The sequence below is a fragment of the Belonocnema kinseyi genome, chromosome 5 (genome assembly GCF_010883055.1).
Source record: "Belonocnema kinseyi isolate 2016_QV_RU_SX_M_011 chromosome 5, B_treatae_v1, whole genome shotgun sequence".
Classification (NCBI taxonomy): domain Eukaryota; kingdom Metazoa; phylum Arthropoda; class Insecta; order Hymenoptera; family Cynipidae; genus Belonocnema; species Belonocnema kinseyi.
The window spans coordinates 20,296,782-20,320,418 of record NC_046661.1 but is presented as its reverse complement, the minus strand read 5'-3'; the positions used below and the strand labels follow the sequence as shown (position 1 = coordinate 20,320,418).

Genomic DNA, 23,637 nt, shown 5'->3' with positions numbered 1-23,637 from the left:
GCATTATGCATGTTAAATAAATAAAAATGACTTCAAGAAAAAATATTTTAAAAAATCTTACACTTATTTTGTTCTAAATCTACTGCGTGCGCAGGAGAAACATACGTTTCAGTTGGCTGCAACTTAATCTTAAAAAAAAATAGATTTCATGAGTAGGTGGGTAAATTTTGAAGTGGGAATTATACTCTTGCATATTCTTTAATAAGGCTATAGCTACTAAAAAAATGTGAAATTTGAACGATATTGACGAGCAACATTTAACGGTAATTATAATTTTTAGATTATCGATATTAACCCATTAACATCCAAAGCTATCAATTTTATAACATGAGTTTGACCGCAAAATTTATGGGTACAAAAAAACAATAAATAAATCAAAAGTACTGTTTCTTATGTTTTTGGGTGAGCTAAATTGGAATACGTGGTCAAAATTCGAATATTTTTCTTTCAAAATTAAATATGACGGTTTTTGCATACAAAAATAGTGAAAAATATTTAATGTTTTATTTTTATAATTTTTTCAGGCATAAAACACTGCAATTTTTCAGATTTTTTAGAAAAAATTGTTGATTTTTCAAAAAATCCAAAATTTGCAAAAAATCTGAAAAAATTCAAGAATATTCTTTGACTAATTCTAAAATATTTTTATTCTTGGAAAGTTTGTACTAAAGCCTATAGATTTTCGGAAATAATTGATCAAACTTCATGCAAAATTTCTTTTGCAAATTTCAATTTTTTGATTTTTTGAAAAATCAAACATTTTTTCTAAAAAATCTAAAAAATTTCATAATGTTCTATGGTTAATTTCAATATATTTTCATACGATAGAACTTTTTTTTAAACTTTCAAGTTTTTGATGTTTTTGATGTCAAAATATTCGAATTTTGACAACGGATTTGAATTTAGCTCACCCAAAAACATGAAGAACAGTCCTTTTAATCTATTTATTGTTTTGTTATACCCATAAATTTTGCAGTCAAACTCATGCTATAAAATTGATAGCTTTGGTCGTTAATGGGTTAACAGAAATAATTTGCATAAACATTAATCGCGTTCATCATACTTAAAATTATTACTTCTTAATTTTGGTTTCATTATTTTGATTTGAGGAAATGTTACTGGCGTAATTATTGACCTATGACAATTTTAATGATTAATTTTAATACTAAAACAAAGAAAATGTAAATGAATGCAACAATTGGGTATTAATTTTCACAAATTTTTGGTAACGACTCAGGAAAAAAATTTAGTGTACCGAATCTAAATAGGCTGTATAATTTTTCATAAATTTACTGCGAGGCCCCGCCAAGGTAATCATGTCTCGTATATCGTTATCGCTGAGGAGTCTAAAGGACTCATCATCGACCTCGTTTTCTGAAATTCAATGTAGCAGTTCTACGGTCAGGGTGCGATAAATAAATTAAAAATAATTCGGTATGATAAGTCAGGATAGGTCACGTGTTATCAATGAAATTTAATTGTTTTTATGGTTTTGAAATTTGGCTGGTTTATAATCCTAGCAGACCTACACTAATCCACCAAACGATAGGTTCATTAATGAACTGGTTGTCAATATACAGGGGCCCAAGGTTTTCATTTTTTCACGTGTTTCTACACGTTCACGTTAGTGTTACTTCTTTTACCGATTGGACTTTTATTAAAGTGTTTAAGAATATTGTAAAGATATATTTTTTAATTGAAAAAAATGTTGTAAAGTAAAAAATTGAAATTGATTATCTTTAAAAAAACATATTTAAAGAAAATTCTATTTTAAAACATTGCTTTTTTTATACTCTTTGAAATCATGTAGATGATTACCTATGCAGAAATATATAAATTACGTTATATATTTCATCTAAAACTTTTTATTTCATTCATAATGAACGTAAAAATTTTAATTTGACCAAGAAAACATGTCTGTCTCACTTTTTTATTCTGCATGATTTCAAAGAGTTTAAAAAAGCTATTTCTTTAAATGAAAAAAAAAGGTTTTTTTAAATATGCTTTTTTTCGAAAGAATCAATTTCAATTTTTATTTTATAAAAAAAAATTGGTTTAAACTTTTTTTGAAATATAGCCTTATAATAGTCTGAAATTATATTAAAAGAGCTTTTCAAAACACTTTTTAAAAAGTTCAATCGGACCATCCTAAAAGAAATTAAACTAACGTGAATGTGAAGAAACGCGTGAAAAAGTGAAAACTTCAAGCCCCTGTAGATTGATAACCGGTTGATAATAAACCTATAGTTTGGTGAATTAATGTAGTTCACTATGACCAACATAGGACTAAACTTTGATTGATAAGCACCAAAGTCACATTTGAATTTTCTACTATAATTATAAATCTTTCACAAAAAAAATTAATTTGAAAGAAATTACAATTCAACAAAAATGAAGTAGTTAAATTCTCATTTAAAAAGTAAATTTACAATCAAAGACATGGACTTTCAAACAAAATTATGTATATTCTACAAAACAATTGGTAGAAAACTGCATACATTTTGTACACATAGTTCAATTTATAAATTAAAAAATTAATTTTTAGGCAACAATGAAACACGTAAATTTTTATTTAAAAAAATAATAATTTTTCAATCAAAACATTATTTTTAATAAAGAACTTATGTTTTACATGAAGTTGAATTTTTTACTTCATAGTTGACTTTCGAAACAAATTATTTACTTTTTAAACAAATATGGATTAGGTACATTTTTATTTTTAAAAATCATTTTTTATTTCAAAAATTATATTTTTAATAAAAAAACTACTTTCTTACAAAAAACTTGAATTTTCTACCACATAGTTGACTTTCCAATCGAATTGTCCAAATAGTAAAATTTACAGTTTAAAACATTAACAAATAGTTGCCTTTTTAATGAGAAGATTACTTTCATACAAAAAAAGACTAATTTTCGACAAACTACATAAAAGTTTAATTAAGCAATTTAGTAATAGAGCAGGTCTACAAAATAATTATTTAATAATTACTAATTACCCATAAATGTATTGATAGTTTTTGCACTACAGTTCCAGCTCTCCATCAACTGGATGTAGGAGGACGAGAGCGTTGACCTTGCCCCTGCCATCTGTCTCTCCGCAAATCTCAGGAGTAGATGTCTGAACTGAAAAATAAAGATTAATCTTAAATTAATGAATCCGATTGCAGTTTATCCTAAATCGATTAATGCTAGAATTAATAGTGATTATTTAAATCATTCAAATCTATTTTAAACTTACATTAACCTAAAAAAAAACTAGAATGAAATGTCTTAAATCTCACATTACTTACGGAAAATATTAAGATTACAATTATGTACTTAAAACAGGTACTTACAGAATGTGATATTTTCAATGTATCCTTGATAATTTCACTCACTTCAACCGAAAACGTTGGGAAAAACTTTTTTTTAAAATAAATATCGCCACGCGATCCACGAGCCCGTTATGCTAATTGGAGCCAATTAGCGATACCCTTTAAATTTTCACGCGCATGATTGACGCGCAAAAATCAAGCAATTGACCATACGCAATGGCCTATCTGCTCCTTTGTGGATGGTCGAAATGAGTGAAAACAATATGTGCGTATTGACCATACCGTAAAGGATACCTTAGTTATCCCTAATAGTAAGTCTGATGTTCTTATAAAAGTCAGACTGACGATATAATAAAAGTCTTTTTAACCATGTCGAAAAAAGTTTGAAAGGACCGTTCGACCATGTAGAAAGACTTGCTGGCTCTCTAAATTTTGACCATATAACTTTGACCATACATTTTTCTCCGTGTAAACTAACTTTACATAGAAGCAGAAAAGTACCATTTAACTGCTTGCACTTCACTTTCACCACAAAACCAGCTTCATAAAATTTATAAGCTTCCAAATTTGTATATGTGTTTACTTGTTTTGCGATGTAAAAACTGTGAGATTGAATAAAATATTACACTGTATTCACTATAGGGACCGAGGGCACTAAACTCACATTTTCACAAAAACCAGATCTGTAAGAGCATACGGATAAAAGATTTCTATTTTTTCCATTTTTTTATATATCGGGTCTTGATATCTCCCGAAAATTTTGCCAAATATTCACTTTGCATTTCAAAAAAACAAAAACAATTTTTAAAAAATTCGAGTAACACGTTGCCGTAGTTCCTGCCAAGTCACATACTTGGAGATCGGTTTTATTATTCCTTTCTGATTAATACTAAAATACGGTCGATACTTGTGAGTAAATTCATGTAATTGAAATTGAGATGTCTAACATTTATTTGATTAATTTAAATTAATTTTCTAAGTGGGATGTAAATTTTGGGGCAATCTTCATAAAAAGAATATAATTTTATATATATTATACGTGATTGCTATAAATTTGTTTAGATTCTAGAATCATTTTTAAGCAAAGCACGTCATTGTGAGATTTCTATCTTATAAAATATGAAGCTGACAGATTTTTAAATGTTTCAAAATCTAAAATAGACACACTGCTATGATGACATTTCGGATGTATTAGATGCAAATTTAATGTAAGCATTATAATTTTATGTACAAAAACTATTGTCCGATTTAGTTAGTTTTGTCACAAATAAATATATCTCATAGTTTATTATTCCTAATCTTACCCTTCTACACCAATAAATAACTAGGAAATCAAATCTAAATCGAACGATTCTTAACTAAAGTATATCGCCGGTGCTTATAAAAACAACCTGTTAAATAAAGCTATGAAGAAAAACCTTTTTCAAAGACGCCGTAAAAAATAAAATTTTTATTAGGTCGCTGTGAAAAAATACATTGTTTTAAAACACCGTGAAAAAGAATACATCTCAGTAAAAGGCAAAAAAAGTATTTGGGTGAAAAAAAAAATATTTCGGTAAATTCTGAGAAAAAAATCCTTATTCCTATAAGCACCGTAAAAAGAGATCTTACTCATGAAAAACCCGTGGAAAAAAGCTTATTTTTGAAAAAGCCGTGAAAAAGACCGTATTCGTTAAAACTTTTAATTAAACTGTTTTATTCCAAGAAAAAACTATAATAATCATTTGCCGTAAAAAAAGTATTATTGGTGGACTATGCCAAGAACTATAAATAAATATCAAGTTAAAATCGTGTGTTTTACGCTGTCAGCCGCTTACTGTCTGGGTTTAAGCGTTGTTTATACATGTATGTTTAATATAGAGCGCGTGGATCTATAGATATTCATATAAAACAGTTCATAATAGAAAAGTGGAGAAAAGTACTGGGCGTATAGCGCTGGGCCAGATAGGCTGGGCGGAAATAATGAAAACTCACTGTGATTTTCTAAATTTGTTTATATATTTAAACCATCATAAATATTATAAATTAGAAAATTTCAATTATAATGAAAGACGCACTTTTAAACTTAGATTATGCAGTAACAAAAATATTTATCTTATGAATATTTTAACTTCTCGAGTTTTGCTTAACAATATTTATGAATTTTGATTCAGTAGATAAATGTTATTGTAAATTTTTTAATTTTTTTATTTAATGTTATCAAGTAAAATGTACACCACTTGAGTGTCAAAATATCTATTTTTAAATTACATGTAAAAAAAATACTTGCTAACAATAATTTGATTTCATAACCTTCGATCGACGAAAATCGTTCAAAATATAGTATAAAACTATAACTTAAAAGTACCTTAATTTAGAAAATATACATAATAACTATTTGAATAAAATTTTTTAAGTCTCATTTAAGTAAAGAAATTAAGGTATTATAACAATAATTCATACTTGCCGCATATTATTACTTTTTATTAAAAAGGATAGATAGATTTCATAACTCCTTTAGAATTTATTGAAAATTTTTGAAATTTTCTATTCAATAATGAAATAAAAGTGTCTTTACAAAGAAATAAAAAATAAAGTTAACATTAAAAATGTAAAACTTAACTTCGATATAAGACAATGTAAATATCTTTTGTACCACACGGAGAAAAAATCGCGCATTGGAATTTCACGACTATATTTGACGGCTATATATTTTCAATATTACAATTATGGAATATTACAATTTTAAAACATTTCCAAAGGATCAAAATTATAGCTATCCTTAAATAAAATTGGATAACAATGTTTTTCTGCCTATAGGAGGCAACAATAATTTTAAGTTTCAGGTTTATTGACTTAGCACATTTGAAAAAATGGTTTATAAATTTAAAATAAAATTTAAGTTGCAGTAACTTAAAATAGATAGAATTTAAAATTCAGGCTACACATCATTCATTCTCCGATTGCTTACTCCCGTTTTTATTTTGAATTAAAAATATTGATCATAACGACTGAATGTATCATCTGATCGATATTTCATACCTTTTATCTGTCTTTCTTTCGTGTATGAATATTGAAGTTTAATTTTAAATTTACGAATAAGTTATCAATTAATTCCTTAAATGACCACAACTAAGTAAACTCAAATATTGACAGGTGTTATTTGACATAACCATACATGTAATATCTCAGATATTTCAGTTGAACTTTTTGGATGTTAGACTAACATCTCACTTCTTAAGATCTACAGATGCTAACTTTATTCATCTAGATTGTTGTACTATATTTAAACATAACGTATGATAACCCTGCACATGTATGGTAGATGTTAAGTTTGAACATCCATTTTTCTCCGTGTATTAAACCAGCTTTTTAAAATTATTATTAATTATAATATTGCACTATTTTTAACTTATTCTTTGTGATTATATGAAGGGTTATCTTCCAAAATTTTCAAAAGATTGATTACAATCATTCGTATTGAATTATTTTCAATATGGATTAAAAATAAATAATTATTGTAAAACACTATATAGTAAGTGCTTACCTTTTTAACTGCTTTCTTCGATTCCCCTTTCTTAGATTTCGCCGTTTCACTATTATTAAATAGAACTTCTACGAATTGTTTTCAGCACAAAAGCCAATGATCTCTAATATAACGCTATTTCAGCCACAAAATAATATTAGGTTCATCGTGATCCTACACGTGTATCAAGTCTATTAACGCAAAAAATAATTGAGTAAATTAACACTTCTAAAAACAAGCACGCTGAACAAAATTTTAGATATAGAGTTACATAATTACATAAGTACATAATATATTTATTACTGTATCAGATATTCAAATTATTTACAAAATACAAAGGATACATAAGAGTGATGAGACGATCCTTATAGTGCGCCGCAGAGTCCTATATGTAGGTACAAATATGTAGGTACAGGGGGGTGGGGTATCTCGCGCTTTGCGAAACAACGCGAAATAACTCCCCCCCCCCCACACACAGCTCGATATCTTCACGTAAACCAAACATTTGAATTCGGAAAAATTAGTTCCTTGGCCTCCGAGTGATGCCGTTCGGGAAGAAAATCTTTTCACAGCGGTTCTTCGAGTAAATAATTACTTTTTCATTTAATTATAATTATAATAATTTATTATTTTACTAATCATAAAAGATGTTATATATATATATATATATATATATTCATCCATGTATACTCTACAAATCACTCGCATTTTTCTTTCCTCTTGCTTCTTTTTCAAAGCCCCTAGCATACTCGCAGAGGACGAGGTTCGGTTTTCCACTCTAAGTTTGAAATACTAATTCTTGAAAATCCCTCCCTTCCTTTCCACCAGCCCAAACGTTTACCTCTTCCACGCATTTTTTCTCTAATACCTGAATAGCGCTTTTGCATTTGAATATATGGAAAATGTTTTCCTCCTCCTTTTTTGCATAATTGACATATTGTGTTCTTAAAACATTTATTTCCCGCTTTTCCCACATTCCCGCATCTTAACTGTGCCCATTGTTCTCTATCCCTCTCACTTATCTTTTCGTCCTCCCAATATTCCTCCCTACCCCCAAAAGTAACACTGCAGTTATTCCGTCAGCTACATCCCTGCAAGCTTTCTCAAATGTAATGCCCCAACTCGAGAGGTTTCTATTTTTTATTCCTCTCAACTCTTCCTTTAAACAGATCTTCGGTCATCTCTCATTGTCAGTTTCGCAAATTCGTATAAGGTACTTGATTGCTCGCGCCCTAGCTTCGATCTCTAAACTATGTCTTCCTGTCTCCATTCGCCATATGTAACCTGGAGTTGTGCTATCAACTCTCATTGTCATTGTAACGAACCTGCCTTGCATTTTTTCTATTGATTCTCTTCTAGCCCAGTCCCAGATTTCTACGCCATACATCCCTCCTGCTTTCACTAACGTGTTCATAAGATACAATCTTTTACCCAATCTATTAACTCCTGCTCTCTTTAAAACACCCCATGCTGCATTCGCGGCAATTCTTGCTTTTCCTGCTATTTTCTCCGTGTGATTTTTACAAGTTCCCCTGTCGAAAACCAGTATTCCAAATACTTGAAGTTACTTACTACTTCTAATTTTTTCCCGTCCACTTTCCAATTCTCTCCTTGTGTCCTCCTCCCCCCTTTCTAAATATCATTACCTTGGTCTTATTTCCGTTAATTTGTAATTTATTATTCTCAACATATTTCTCTAGATTTCTTAGTATTCCCGTGAGCCCATCTGCGTGGTCCGCCACCAAAGCCACATCATCTGCAAATTTAAGTCCAAAAATTTTGGTTCCTCCTATTACTGTTCCTCATACATTCCCTTTTCCCGAAGCATCATCCATATCTCCTATAAATATGTTGAACAATGTCAGACTGAGTGAATAACCTTGCCTTACGCCCCTGTTGGTAGAGAACGATTTCGTGTTTCCTTCACTCGTAATGACCTCATTTAATGTTCTGCTGTATATCTTTCTTATCATATCTAACATTCTACCTTTTATACCTATTTTCTTTAATTTTTCTACGAATATCACTCTATCGATTGTATCAAATGCCTTCTTGAGATCTACGAACGCCGTATGTAATTTACGGCCCTTCGCCTTCAGTTTGTTATTTATCAGCGAATTGAGAACCCACACATGATCCCGTGTAGACCTTTTCCTCCTAAAACCTGACTGGCTTTCTTCGTAATTCCCTTCCTTTTTAGCCAGCCTCTAAGTCTTTCGTCCAAGATGGCTGTTAGGTTTTTGTACCCGGTATCCAGAAGTGCCACTCCTCTGGAATTTCCCGTTTCATTTTCATTGCCCCCTTTATGTATAGGGAATATCTGCGCTTTTTCCCAGCCACGCGCCAACTTCCCTTCCATCCAGAACTCATTTAGTATCCTGTGTACTTCTAAAACCCAAACTTTTGGTAACTATGTTATGAATTCTATGGCGATGCCGTCTTCGCCTGCTGCTTTTCCTTTCTCTAATCTGTCTACTACTTTCGCTACTTCGTCAAATGGAATGTCCCTGTTTATTTCCAAATCTTAATCACCTCCCTCCCCACTTCTCGTTTCTTTCTCTTCTTCTACCTGTTTTCGCCCTCTTCCTGTCACTCCCCTGTTTCCTCATGTTCTATGTCTGTTCGTTCCCTTTCCTCTATTACTTTCAAAGTTCCTGGATTTCCTGATTCAATATCCTGACCTTCCAGTAGCTTCAGTAGCTTCAAGAAATGCTTCTTCCACTGAGCTTTTTTAATTCAATTCCCTTTAAATCTCCGTTTTGGCCTAAACTTCCCTATTGCCCCCCAAAAATCCCTCATATTTTTGCTATTCTTCACCTTCTCCTATTCCTGTTTCCTTTCCCAATTATTTCTTTCTTTGCGGCATTCCTCTAGTTTCCTCCTACTCGCTTTATAGACGTCATGTCCCCTATTTCCTTTTGCCTACCCTTTCCGATACTTTTTTTATGTTCTCTATTAGTATGCCCCACTTATTTTCCCACTCCCCTTCGTTTTCCGTTACCATTTCTTTCCCTTTATATCTTCCATGTTATCCCTATATTCCTTGCTCTTACTTTCATCCCACACTCATCTATAAACTATTCGCTCTCCTTCTATTTCTGGTCTCTCTCTGCGTTCACTTTTCTTTCTATTTTTCTCTCTAGCTCCTTTCCACGCTTTACCCTTCCAAGTTATCTTAAAGGTCACTGGAAAATGATCTGATTCCATTCTAGTTACCACCTCGATATCATTTATGTCCGAGTCTCCGATTCCCTCAGACTCAATTATGCAGTCGATAACCGAACCCCCATCCTCTCCGAGATGCCTCCACTTCCCTTTGCAATCATTACCAATCCTCCTATTTATAATCATTAGCCACATTTCCTCACAAAATTTTAACAATTTGGTTTCTCCCGCGTTTACAGTTTTGTCTTCGGATTCCCTACTTCTATGATAGTTCGTAGCTAAATCTGTGTCCATTTCTCCACCACCTATCTTCTCTCCTATCCTCGCATTCCAGTCCCCTAAAATAATTACTCTCTCTCTCTTCTCCTGCATATTTTCTACAATTTCTCTTAGTTTTTCAGTCACTCTTGAAATCCCTACATTATTATAAATAGATAAAATATTCACTATATTTTCCCAGTTCCCTAGTACATCTGCACTAATAACAATTCCAAACTCCCTCTCCACCATTTTTACATTCCTACACACATTCTTACACAGTTCAATAAGCTGCCCCCCACTGCTCTGCTCTTCTTTTTCTTTCTTACCGCAGCTTTGGTCATTTACATAAAATCTTTGTCAAGGGAGTCTAAATAAGTGCCCTTTTTTCCTTCTCAATCCATGTCTCTTGCACTATTACTACGTCAAAGGATTTTAAAAAGCTCCACACTCCTTTAACCTTTCTACTCCCCGCAACATTCCACACAACACCTTTAATATCCCCACTCACCGCCTCTCCCCCTTCTTCTTGCACAAAAGGGCTTCTTCTCCACTGTACCATCTTCCTCGATCCATGTGAATATTCTGTTATTGATTGTCCAACTCATATATCTCGCATTAGCTTTTCCTCCATTTCTCCTTGCTGCCCCCACCGTGCTTCGTATCCACTCCTGGATCTCCTACTCTGTGCGCGTCAAGTCGTCGTCCACAAAGATTTTTGTCCCGCCATGTTTATGCTTATTGGCCAGTAATCGCCTTTTTGTCCCCCATGAAGCCAGTTTGAACAAGACTCCACCAGCTATTTGTCTAAGACTTCTGATTTGAGTATTAACTCCATTCAAGCCCAGCAAATTTGTTCTTATTTCCTCTCCTAGAAGCACCTTCCTCATCAGTTTCTTTCGTTATCTGTGAGTCCTCATCAACTGATACGGAGGTCACTAAACATGGTACCTGCGTATTTCTCCCAAATATCCCCTTCTCTGTCAGCCCAAACTCGTATCTTACTCTCGCTAATTCTTCTAACAAAGCTGACAGCTCTTTGGCTTGTTTCCTCTCGCTTTTCTCAGAGCTCAAGTGGTGCCTTCTTTTCCTAATCCTCCCTCTATTTCTCTTTTCAGTTGTTCAATCTGTATTTTAAATTTATTAATATCCTTTTGCACTCTTGAATCCCACCATTCATTCAGAATTCCCGTTATCAATTCGCTCCACAGTTTCGTGTTCCCAACACCGTCTGTTACCTCTTCCTGGATTTCGCCCTCTTCTTTCCCGTTGACTTCGCTTTCACTTGTTACTGCAACTAAACCTTCTTCATTCAGATCTTCTGTTTGTCATTCCTCCTTCGATGTTCCTTCTTTGACTGATTCGGCTACTTTTTTCTGATACTCCCTTTGATTCTCTGTAATCGGTGTGAAGCCCTGAATACTGTCTGTTCGTTACTATTCAAACCCGCTTCTACCCTGCGAACCAGGAATCCGTCTAATATTTTGGCCCTCTTGGCGTTTTCTCTGGCCAGTATATCTGCCTTACTAGGTCGCCCAGGACCTCTCCTCCTTCGAGCCTCTTCCGTGGCAGCAGCTTCCTTTCTCTGTACTCCTTCCCCAATCTGCTCGCGTTCAGACAAAGGTGGCACTGCAGGTTCCCCTACTTCCGGTGACAATCCGTCCTGGCCGCCATCTTCCTCACCAATTCCCCTAAACTCATTGTTCCCCATCACTTTATGTTTCTTTCCAAAATGCAATTGCCTAACTCAGCTTACTTGCTGATAACACTTTCCCATATATAACCACATACACTTCATCCAATTCCACTCCACTCTAGACCGTACGTTTTGAAAACAACGACGAAACTCAATTTCCTTGTCGCCCGGTCTCGCGCGCGTGCGATTGGTTCGCGATCCCAACCGGAAGTCTAAAAGATGTTATATAATTTAAAATTGAATGCTTGTATTTTTTAAATCAACATAAAAATCATAATATTAGTAAAAGTAGTAATATTTTATTCTAAATATATGAAATTTTATATAAATTACATATCTTGAATATGTATTTTTTTCAAAGTGTTTACTGAGATATATTTTTGTTTATCGCATTTTATAGAGATGAGTTTTTTTCATGGCGTTATGATAAGAAGTATTTTTTTCACAGCGATATAATTTACGGTTTCGTTCTCCTAAACACCGGCAATATAGATTCGAAACTCTATTATAATTTTTTATTTGCTGTTCATACTGTATTGTCTGCATTAAAATTTTTACCAAATTAAATTATTTACAGGAGGAGGTTTGCCAATCGGGTCGATATTACTCATTGGTAAGTAGTACTATTTTTTCTTTGTCGAACTTTAATAATCAAAACAACTCAAGTCTGAATTTACACAATTTTTTTTTCAGAAGAAGACACCTACGGAAACTATGCAAATATTATGTTAAAATATTTTATTGCCGAAGGCATACTGGTGTCTCACAATAGCTTTATTGCTTCTCGAGATACAAAACCTGCTCAATTTCTTTCTGAAATTCCGGCAGTTGCAAATGATTCTTCCACTGGGAATAAAACCGAAACTAATGAAGAGATGCAGATTGCATGGAGGTATCAGAACCTGAAACTTGTTGATAGTTCACCTTCTGGAAGTCAAGTCTTTGGTCACTATTTTGACCTAACAAAAACCATGGATAAGGAAAAAATAGATAGGACTCAAGTAACTGAATGGGATGGTGAAAATATACTCTGTAGGACGAACGCCTTCGAAAAACAGGAGTTCGTCGATTTACTCAAATCTGTGGAAGAAACTTTATCAAAAGGACAATTTTTGGTTTCGGATTCTCCGGAAAAGAGGAATATCTTGAGAATAGCTCTTCGATCTTTAGGGTCTAGGTTATGGATGTGTGACAAGGAGGAGGACACGAAAAATGATCTTTTAAGGTTTTTTTATTGTTTTAGAGCACTTCTAAGGAATTCTTATGCTGTTGCCACAATCACGTTCCCCGTACAGTTTTATCATAACGAGGTAAATGGAGATTTTATGTACAACCATCCGGTTAGGTTTTTATGTACAAAATTTTTGCAAAAATTTCTTATTTAAATTTATTTAATCAGATAGGCCACCACAGACACCGTGGCGAGAAGAGCATATTTATAATTTTCAGTGTATTGGTGCGAGATGAGACAATTCAACTATTTATTAGTTTTTGTTAGTGGAAGGTTATTTTTTTTTGTCACATGAAAAATTATATAAAATATGCTGAGAATAGAAATGAGCATCATGACAAGATCATTGTTTTAGCGATTGAGCAATATGAGTATTCGTACCTATTCATGATCTCGAAAATGTTCAATAAATAATTTTGTGAGGCATAATTAAATGTTCTCACTTTAGGGGAAGGAGTTTACAAATATTTAAAAATGTAAATGTAATTAAAGGTCAATGTAATCAAACTGCTTTATATATTTTGATTTTTCCAATTTAAGGGCATGTGATACTTAGAAAATTGTCGATTTTACCAGTTTTAGGTTCCGACGGCTTTTTTTCTTTAATAATCAATATTTTGTCTTAAAAATTCGGGACACGATAGAGACCATGTTAACGGACGTCCCCACATACTTTTTTTTTTGGTTTAATTCAAAAAAGTTTTAATTTAGCAAAATCTGATTAATTTGCATAGCGCTTAGGAATTAGTATCGATTTTACCACTTTTAGGTTCCAATGCCTTTTTTTCTAGAATAATCGATATTTTGTCTTAAAAATTTAGGAAATGATAGCGAACATGCTAACGGACGTCCCCACACACTTTATTTGTGTTTTTTTTTCAAAAAATTTTTTGATATTGCTAACAACGTATGTACATTGGGAGGTTATGTATTTTACAATTCTCCTATGCGTTACTTCCAAACTACACAATATTTTTGGCCGAAAATTTTGGACTTACAAATAAACATAGTAACTAATCTCCCGGAACTAACCCTTTTTGAAGGCAATCAGAAAAGTTTATTTCATAAATAATTTCCAAATTATCGGAAAGGCAGAGATGAAAAACGACGTAACCTCAAAATAATACATATGCATAAAATTTTTATTTAGCACAATAATTTTTTTGTTATTATCCCTCAAAAAAGAATCCGGGGACGTCCGTTATGATATTTTATAGCATCTCCGAATTCAGTTTTTAAAAATTTTCATTTTTGTGGAAAAAAAGCCGGGGAAACTGTAAGTATCACATGCCCTTAAAGTAAGTGAATCAGAGTCAATAAAACATTTTTTTCAATAAATGTCTTTATTAACACATGCGGTTGAGTTAACATCTATTTGAAATTCTTCATTTATAACAAAATTTAAAAAAATTTTATGTGAATTTTGAAATTTTCTGCCAGTAGCTTTCTATCAGAACCGCATAATTATTAATTAAAACTAAAACCGCGCGTCAAAAAGGAGTCTAACCACCAAAATATCTACTTCAAGAAAAATACAAAGAATTGAATTCACATAAATTTGAACTAATAAACATATAAATACTTCCAACTGGGTCTATGTAACCTCCATACATCGTGTTTACGGAAAAAGGATTTAACGCATTTTTCTGCTAAAAGATTCCTTTTCCACGATTCATATTCTATATGCCTTTTATGAAAAGTAGCCACAATTTCTTGTGTAGTCGTTGTTTCTGAATAGCTTCCTTCTACTCTTTTTTATTGAAGACTCATGATTTAAAAACTATATAAGAAAATGATAATGATATGAAACTTTTAAGCCTTAAGTAACGCTTTTTCCCGAGGAAATTCATCCAATTTTTTGTTTCTGCTTATGATAATTAGCTTTGTTTTCGACAATGCTATACTGGTCGTGATTAAGCTAGTTTTTTTTTTATTGAAGGCTCGTACTGATTTTCTGTATTTTTTATTGAAATAGTTCTTCTGCAATTTCCATCAGCTCTGTTCTTGATATTTGAATAAACTTAATGGAACAATTACTCCGTCAATAATGATGCCACGCGATTTCCCGATATTTTTTACTACTCCTTCCTAATATCATGCATTTTCCTTCGCTGAACCCCCCACCTCCCTTTTAAAGCGTGATGTCGTTTATCGACGATGCCAATTAGGTATTTCAAAATATGACACCAGCTCGCAAGTTTTATGCACGCCAAGGACCAAGCAATAATGCCAATTGCATGGGATGATACACGGAAAAGTTCTGACACGAGCGGTCAGTGTTAAAATATATTTTTTTTCATACCACTAGCCACAGTTGCTAATACAATGTCCGCTCGTGCTAATGGCAACAGTAGCGCGAGCTTGGTAAGTGTTGTGCATCGCATGGCTTTACTAGGCATACCATTTTTATTTAGCGCATTAAATATTTGTTGTTAATATCTCTAAAAAAATAGTACGGGGACTCCGTTATAATATTTTATAGTATTACGAACTTAGGTAACATTTAGTACGTTTCTTCATTATACAATTTTAAAGAATTGTTTTTATTTTTCTCTGTTTTTAAGAAAATCCTTTTTATCGTTTTTCCGCTTAAATTCTTTTGCTAGAAAAATCTACTATTATATTTTTGGTACGGAATTCATGACGTTTGTTTAAAAATTCTAGTATTTGGTTGATTTTTTGATTAAGAATTAATTTTTTTCAAGTAACAAGGTAAGCTTGGTTAAAAATTGATATTTTTATTTAAAAATATACTTTTCGAGTCGAAAAATAATACTTTCTGGTTCAAAATTCATGTGAAAATTAATCTGATTTGGTTGATGATTCAATAATTTGGTAGAAAACTCAATTATTTGGTTGAAAATAACTTTCATTCGAAAAATTAAACAATTTGTATAATAATAATTAAATTATGATATTTTTTTTGAAAATTTAGCTTTTTGGTTGAAAATTAACTTTCTTGTTTAAAAAATCATATTTTTAGGTTTGAAATTCAACCTTTTATGGATAATTCGTCAATTTGGCATTAAAACTCAACAATTCTGTTTAAAAATAGTATATTGTGTCGAAAGCTCGTCTTATTTTGGTAAATCAATATTTTGCTGCAAAATTCATTTCTTCGGTTGAGTGTGTTGGTTCAATCCGACTTTGAATGTTTTTTTAAATATGTACGGCACTGAATCCATATATATTTTTTCCGAAGGATTTGTGAACGAGAGAAAGAAAACTTTTCGAATATCCGGGGTTTTGCGAGATCCTCGGATCAATAAAATGTTGAAAACTCAAAAAATTTGTTGAGGAAATGATTATTTTCCCGATAAATATGAATTTTGCGAAAGATGGAAACCAGCGGGTAACAGACGGCAGCATTTTAACTATTAGAATCGTTTGCTAATTTATTTTTATACTCACAATTCTAACATAATAGAAGAATTCTAGAGATCAACGGCTCTTCCAAAGGGCCACGTCTTGATGATGATGTCCCCAAATTTTGCGAAATATGTTGCGAAATGGAGAAAAAAGCAGAGAGAACTGGTATGCCCTATCTGTGTTTTTGTAACTGTATTGGAATCAACCACTAGGCTAGCTGTTACCTTCACTCTATACGCGGAATTGGGGCGCCCTTCGTTATCGACCGTGAGTCAAGACTACAATTCTCAAAGGGGAAAACCTCTTCTGGGATGACTTTTTGATGAGACTATCATGAATCGATATTACTTCAAAAATAATAAGACACGTGTCCCGGATTTTTTGGTCCCTTGTAAGAACTATGAGCGTTTGTAAATCACATTAGCCAAGGGTGTAGAACCTGTACAGGTTTTGCACCCTTTTTTTTTTTTTTTGAAAAAAATTAATTTTTTTTCTGAAAATTTCACTCTGTAATTTTTGGTTAGAAATGTGTCCTTTATAGATTTAAAATTCAATTAAGTCAATTCTAGGTTATAAATTCCTCGTTTTTTATTAAAAATGAGACTATTTAGGTCTAAATTAGTATATTTTTATTGAGGAATTAACAATATGGTAGAAAATTAAAGTAGTTTTCGGTTGAAATTAGCTTTTCCGTTAAGAATTTATATTTTTTGTTTAAATTAAACTATTTGATCAAAAATGAAACTATATTTTTAAGAAAATTAAAATTTTTCGAAGAAAATTAATTTTTTTTTGTTAAAAAATCATATATTTGTGTTGAAAGGTAATGTATTTTGTTAAAAATTCGTGTTTGTCAAATATAGTTTTTTCTAAATTCATATTTCTTCAAGGTTTACCTCTGGCTTAAAGTTGAATCTTTTTTTGTTGACAATTCTATTTTTTTTCTTCAAAATTAATTTTTTCCCTGAAAGTTGCAAGGAAAGCATTCAAAATATTGATTTTTGCATAAATTAGAAAAATCATTAGAAGGGAATTGAATTCATAAATATTTTCATGAATAAAAAAAAACGAAAAAAATACACGCGGTGGGAATTGAGCCCCGAACCCTCCGTATATAAACCGAGTGTGCTACCATTTCACTATGCAACAAGTTGGAAGAGAAAATTTCGCAAGTCCATAGGACCGGCCATTTCCTTTTCCATTTTGCTGTAATATGTATAAGCTATAATTAAGCTATAAGCTTTATAATTCTTTTTATTTATTTTTTTAATTTGAATTCTTTGAGTTATTTATGAACTATAGTGAAACCCTTTAATAGCCCTCTCTTCTATAGTCCTTCCGAGAAATGACGTCGCGTCGCAGGTAGGTGAACCAGGAGCTGTGCGGGGTGTGCGGGGTCTGCGGTTTTCACTGAGGCGAGCACTCAAACGTGAACAAAAAAAAAGCGGAGCGGGTTAAAACAAGTTAATTCCCACTCACCGTCAGCCCCAAAATCGGTACTATAGAAGAGTTTCACTGTATTTGATTTTCTTTGAAGTTGTGAATTCTCATGAGCATTAAAATTGCTAGTGGTTAAATTTCATAAAATATTTAATGCTTACTTTTTAAATTAAATTCTGATTAAATTAAAATTTCATGTAATTTCTATTTTCATACTGTTCACGATTTTTTGGAAAAATCTGTCGTTTGTCCTTATAAAGTTTTATGGATTTTTCTAACAGACTTTCTAGACTTGTAGAAACAAAACCACTTAATTTTCATTAAAAGTATTATATTTAATTGAATATTAAAGTATCGGGTCTCACTTATTTTGTAACGACGAAATAAGATTTATTCTTTAATAGAAAAGTCTACAAGATATTACAAGGACAAACTTGGTTTCCTTCAAATAAAATATTAAACTATATTAATTATGTCATTAATATGGCACTTAAGCCATATTAATGACATAATTATTTGACAAATTTCAACAAAAATTCTAATGTATACTGAAATTTCAGAACCAATAACTGGATTTTTGTCGTTGCACTGTTAATTTGAATTGCACTCCATGAAATGATTTTGATTGTATCGAAAGAAAAATATTAAAATTAATATAGAAACAGAATAATCCAAATAATTAATAAAGTGAAAAATGAATGCTTGGTGACAAGAAAAATATAAAATTTTAAAAAGTCCAAAAATACAAGAGTGGATAGGCCTGATGGAGAGGGTAAGGGATACGAGGAGACGAAAGCTGGAGTGAGAGAAGGGGAGGGAATCTCTTAGGGTTTCTTGATGGATAATGCTTTGAAGCAAGGGTTGCCCGCTTAGCCCAATTTTGTAATTTTAATCGCGGATATGCAAAGTAAGCTAGTGGTCGGAGTGGTAGGAGGAGTTAGGGTAGGAGGAATCAGGATATGGTCACTTGCATATGCTGATGACATATTGCTGCTAGCAAAGAGCGAAGAGGCTTTAAAATAGACGATGAAAAGGTTGAGAAGATACTTCGACAAAAATAGGTTAGAGTTAAATGCGGACAAGTCCAAGGTTATGCTTTCTTAAAAGGAGTTGTGTGAGATAAGTGAAAGTGTTTGTGTACCTGAGGTTCCTGTTTCGGAGAAATGGGGGAGTGGATGGTCATATCAAAGAGAGAGACTGAGAAGGGCAAATGTGGTGATGAGGCAGGTGTGGGCGCTGGGAAAGAGGCTATTCGCAGATGATTTTGTAGGGAGAATGAAACTGTTTGGTCGATAGTGATGAGTGTCTTATTTTACGGAGTGAAGGTTGGGGGAGGGGGGGGGGTGGAAGATAAGTGAGGAGGTAAATATGATACAGGAGAGCTATGTAAGGCTGAACCTGGGGTTGGCAAGGAATACGCCGAACTATATTGTCAGGAGGGAGACAGGAAGAACGAGTTTAGGGATTATAACGGGAACTCGAGCGTATAAGTATGAGGAGGAATTTTTGGAAGAGGGGGTGGGAAAATGGAGATGGAAAAGGAAAGGTATTTTAGAACGAATGGATTGCAGATGGATGAAGTGAGAAGGATGCACTAGGAAGGAAGGTATATTAGATGGTTAAAAAGAATGACATGGAGAGAGAGAAGGCAGAAGGAGAGGAGAGAATAAGAGAGTCAAGGTTTAACGGGAACTATGTGTGGATTATGCCAAGGAAGAGAACGCAATATTTGAGTGAGAAAGGAGAGCAAAGAACTCAGGAACTTATATCGAGAATGAGATGCGGATGCATGAAGGATTCTGATAGCTTCTGGCTTTCTAAAGAGAATAGGATGTGTGAATTGTGCGGGAAGGGGGATGCAAAAGTGGAGCACTGGTTGGAGGAGTGTAAAGAGGTGGATAAGCGGAAGCAGAGACTGGCAATGCGAGGCAAAGTGAGAAAATAGCGTCATGCTTGCGAGGCGAGGCCAGGTGCAACTAGAAAGGCCAGGCTATAAAAGCTAACTATAATTTTGATAAATAATTAAATAAGTAGTGAAACCCTTAATCTTTTCCATGCAATTGAATATCAATGGTCAATTCAACACTACAGAGAAGTGTAAAGATTACTTCAGTTATATCTTAATTATACAGAAAAATAATACGATATTTTAGGATTTGTTGTAACTAGGTGGATCTTATCGGAATATAGATAATATTAAAATAATAGTTTTAACTGATAAAAGAGCGTGGTTTATGAAATGACTATTGATAGAGAAGAACAATGACAAGTTGACAGTATGAACTACAACTCAGACGTTATAAACGAATCAAAGCTGTAGCTTGCTTTTGTATCGAACTCTTCCCTCACGAAATGATGACACATATCAATATGTTTCGATCTTGAATGGAAGACTGGATTCTTCGCGAGTCTCTGTACCCCTTGGTTGTCGTTAAAGAATTTAAGTACTTCTTGATTCCATAATTCGATCTTCGAGAAATCTGCTAAATATAATGCTTCTTTCGCAGCCATTTGCAAGGACAAACACACATCCAATATAAGATCTTCTGTCCTGAGGACACGCTGCCTAATCAGCATCCACAAATCCTTCCAATTGATTAGAGTTCTTCTCGTACGTGATACCCAGGCTCGTGCTTCTACGTAAATAACATAGAATTCTCTCTGCTGTGATCCAATGATCTTTTTGATACATTCTGTTGAACTGGCTAAGGAAATTGACCGAAAATGATGTGCCTGATTGTGTTGTAACAGCCAGGTACATGAGACTTCCTATTAATTCCCTAATTTCTCTCCAATGAACTTAGTCATTTGAGCCATAGATCTAGCAGAAGGCCTTGAATCTTCCATCCCAAATATTCTTAAAATATCTTCGACATATCCACATTGTGATATTTTTATGGATCCATTCTCTTGTTTAAACTCTATGCCAAGACAATACATGACTCTTCCAAGGACTTTTACTTCAAAACTCGCTTATAGCATATTGCGATTTCAGTTAACAGCTCATCAAAAAGCTCAGACACCTCCATATATACTTCATCTTCGAGTTCACCGTTTAAAAAAGCGGTTGTTATGTCTAACTGATGAACATGCATATCGTTCTGTACGGCAAGAGCCATTGAAAGTCTTACCGAACTGAGTCGAACCACTGGAGCAAAAGTATCCTTGAAATCAAGGGCAGGGCGTTGTAAGTAGCCCTTAGCTATCAAAAGAGCCTTTCTTCTTTCCCAAATTCCTTCAGCATTGTGATTGTTTCAAAGTACAAGTCGGCATCCAATGGCATTTCGATGCTCAGGATGATCTGTAGGTTTTTGCAGGTCTTCCTTGTTTTCCAGTTCTGATGATTTTAGTGCATTCAGCTACCCTTCTTTTTTTATTTTTGACATGATTTTCAGCTTCTTTAAACCTAAGAAATATTCACTATCGCTATTAGAACGGACATAATCTTGTTGTACTTCGTTGACTGAAATTTCTGAAGCTGGTCTAATTGGTGTGTATTCTATTTTTACCAAGGTTTTCTCTTCTGTTGAATTATTTTGTCATTCCTGGATAAATTCTTCGTATTTCTTCGTCGGCAGAAACTCATTCAAAAACTTCACACCTCTGGTAATTCCTACTCTTCCCGCTTCGTTTATCCAAACTCTGTAGCCTTTGTATTCTTCAGAATATCCCAATAATAAGCATTTACGGGTTTGTTGATTGAACTTGTCTTTTCCGCGTGTCTTATCCAAACAATGTCCTTTAGTTTCGAAAGCTTTTAGGTGCGAGATATCTGGTAGTTTTCCTTACCATCGTCCGTATAATTAGCAGTTGCTACAGCCTCTGCACAGAAACGTTATAGACAACAGTTAGTCTTCGGGTGATGCCATTCGTGTCTAAATAATCGTTGAATTCTTTAGATATTCCTTCCCATTATCGGATTGGAGGTATTTTATTCTTTGTCCGGTTTGCTTTTCTACTGAATTCCGGTAGCTTTTAAAAGCTTCTAATGCTTCGTCCTTCGATTTAGAAAACTTCACAGTACACATTTGAGAAAAATCATGAATAAAAGTCATAATATACTTCGCGCCACCTTTAGATTGCGTGCGCATTGGGCCACATTAGCCTGAGTGTACGATTTCTAATAATTTTGCCTTACGAAGCGAAATCTTGGGAAAATAACTTCGTGAACATTTTCCCTTGATGCACGTTTCGCAAACACACACAATTTCGTGGAGCTCTGTTCTTCGGATAATACTTTTGCGTTTTCCAGATTTTCCCAAATGTAGTATCGTCCTTCAACTCTTTTAGCAAACAAATTTTTACACCCATTCTCGTCTCGAATCACAGTTGCGTTTTTCTCAAAGGCTACTTCATAACCTTTATCGGCGATCTTACCCACAGAGATTGAATCCGTTCTTAACTCTTGAACAAATAGTGTATTCTCTCAATTTAACACTTTCTTTATTACGGCCATTAACCACAATCTTTACTGTTCCTTTAGATTTGACTGTGATGGTCGCACTACTTGCCAAGTTCAGTTGCGCACTGTTACACTGTTGACTACTTACGAATTTGTTCTTATTACTGCACATGTGTGATGTGCAGCTACTGTCGATACACCATTTTCCTTCAGGGTAGGCATTTTCCGTTTTTAGCGCTGATTCTTCGTTTATAGTAATGAGGAAACCATATTCATCAGCTTTACTGGTTGTCTCAGACGAATTTACTTGGTTCGCCTTGCATTCACCAATTTTGTGACCAAGCTTTCCAAATCGGTGACTCTTAAACGGAAAAAAACTGCTTTTCTTTATTTAGAGCTTGATTCATCCCCTTTTTCCGGGAACTTTGAGCTCAGTGGCTGTTGCTAATTCCAGCTATCAAAGCGCTGGAATTCGATGTGACATCACTGTTCTTCGACTTTCTGGCATCACTTTCTTCGATTATTTATAACAACATAATTGTCAACAAATCTTTATTGATATCCACTTGCATTTCACGGAGCTTGTCCACAGCGTCTAAAAATTCTCGGATGTGTTGTTTCACATCTTCACCTTCAGCAGCCTTTCGACTGATAGATTCTGTTCAATATCACCCAAATTTCGTTAGCTATATTGCACCCTTCGATTTGCTTTAGATCTGATGGATGAACAGCTAAAACCATTCCGCATTTCCTTCGATTATCTTGGTTTAGGCTTTTCTCCACAAAATTTCGCGACGTCTTTACGACAACTGTACGACATGCTATGTCCGTGTCGTTAAGGTGCCTTTATGATGTCGTTTGATCTGATGATGTCTTTACGATATCCAATGACACCGTAACGGCATGGACATAAGTTGTCGTAAAGTTGTCGTAAAGACGTCGACAAATTTTGTGCCCGCAGGGATCACTTCTTTCCGAACACACTTTTAAATCTACTTCAAAATATTTTAATTTCCGATCAGTATCTACAAAGATCTGATCCCATAATCTATTTTAATGAGGGGGATTTTATCGGAATATAGATTATATTAAAGTAATAGTATTAACTGATAAAAGAGCGTGGTTTATTAAATGACTTTTAATAGAGAAGGACCATGACCAGTTGACAGCATGAACTGTAACTCAGATGTTGTTATAAACAAATCAAAGCTGTCCCTGTCCAATAGGATTTTAAAATATACGTATCAGAAATTTATA

The 23,637-nt window shown here is 33.4% G+C and overlaps 1 protein-coding gene across 2 annotated transcripts in view; it reads left to right on the top strand.

The window, feature by feature from the left end:
* The window catches only part of LOC117172899 (elongator complex protein 4), a 47,227-nt gene that overhangs the window by 20,803 nt on the left and 2,787 nt on the right, over positions 1 to 23,637 (top strand). The window contains exons 2-3 of one of the 2 annotated variants that reach the window (XM_033361191.1): positions 12,516 to 12,551; positions 12,632 to 13,248. In XM_033361191.1, the coding sequence (XP_033217082.1) occupies positions 12,516 to 12,551; positions 12,632 to 13,248 (653 nt within the window). The remainder of the gene's footprint in view (positions 1 to 12,515; positions 12,552 to 12,631; positions 13,249 to 23,637) is intronic. The other variant, XM_033361192.1, reaches the window with a different exon arrangement.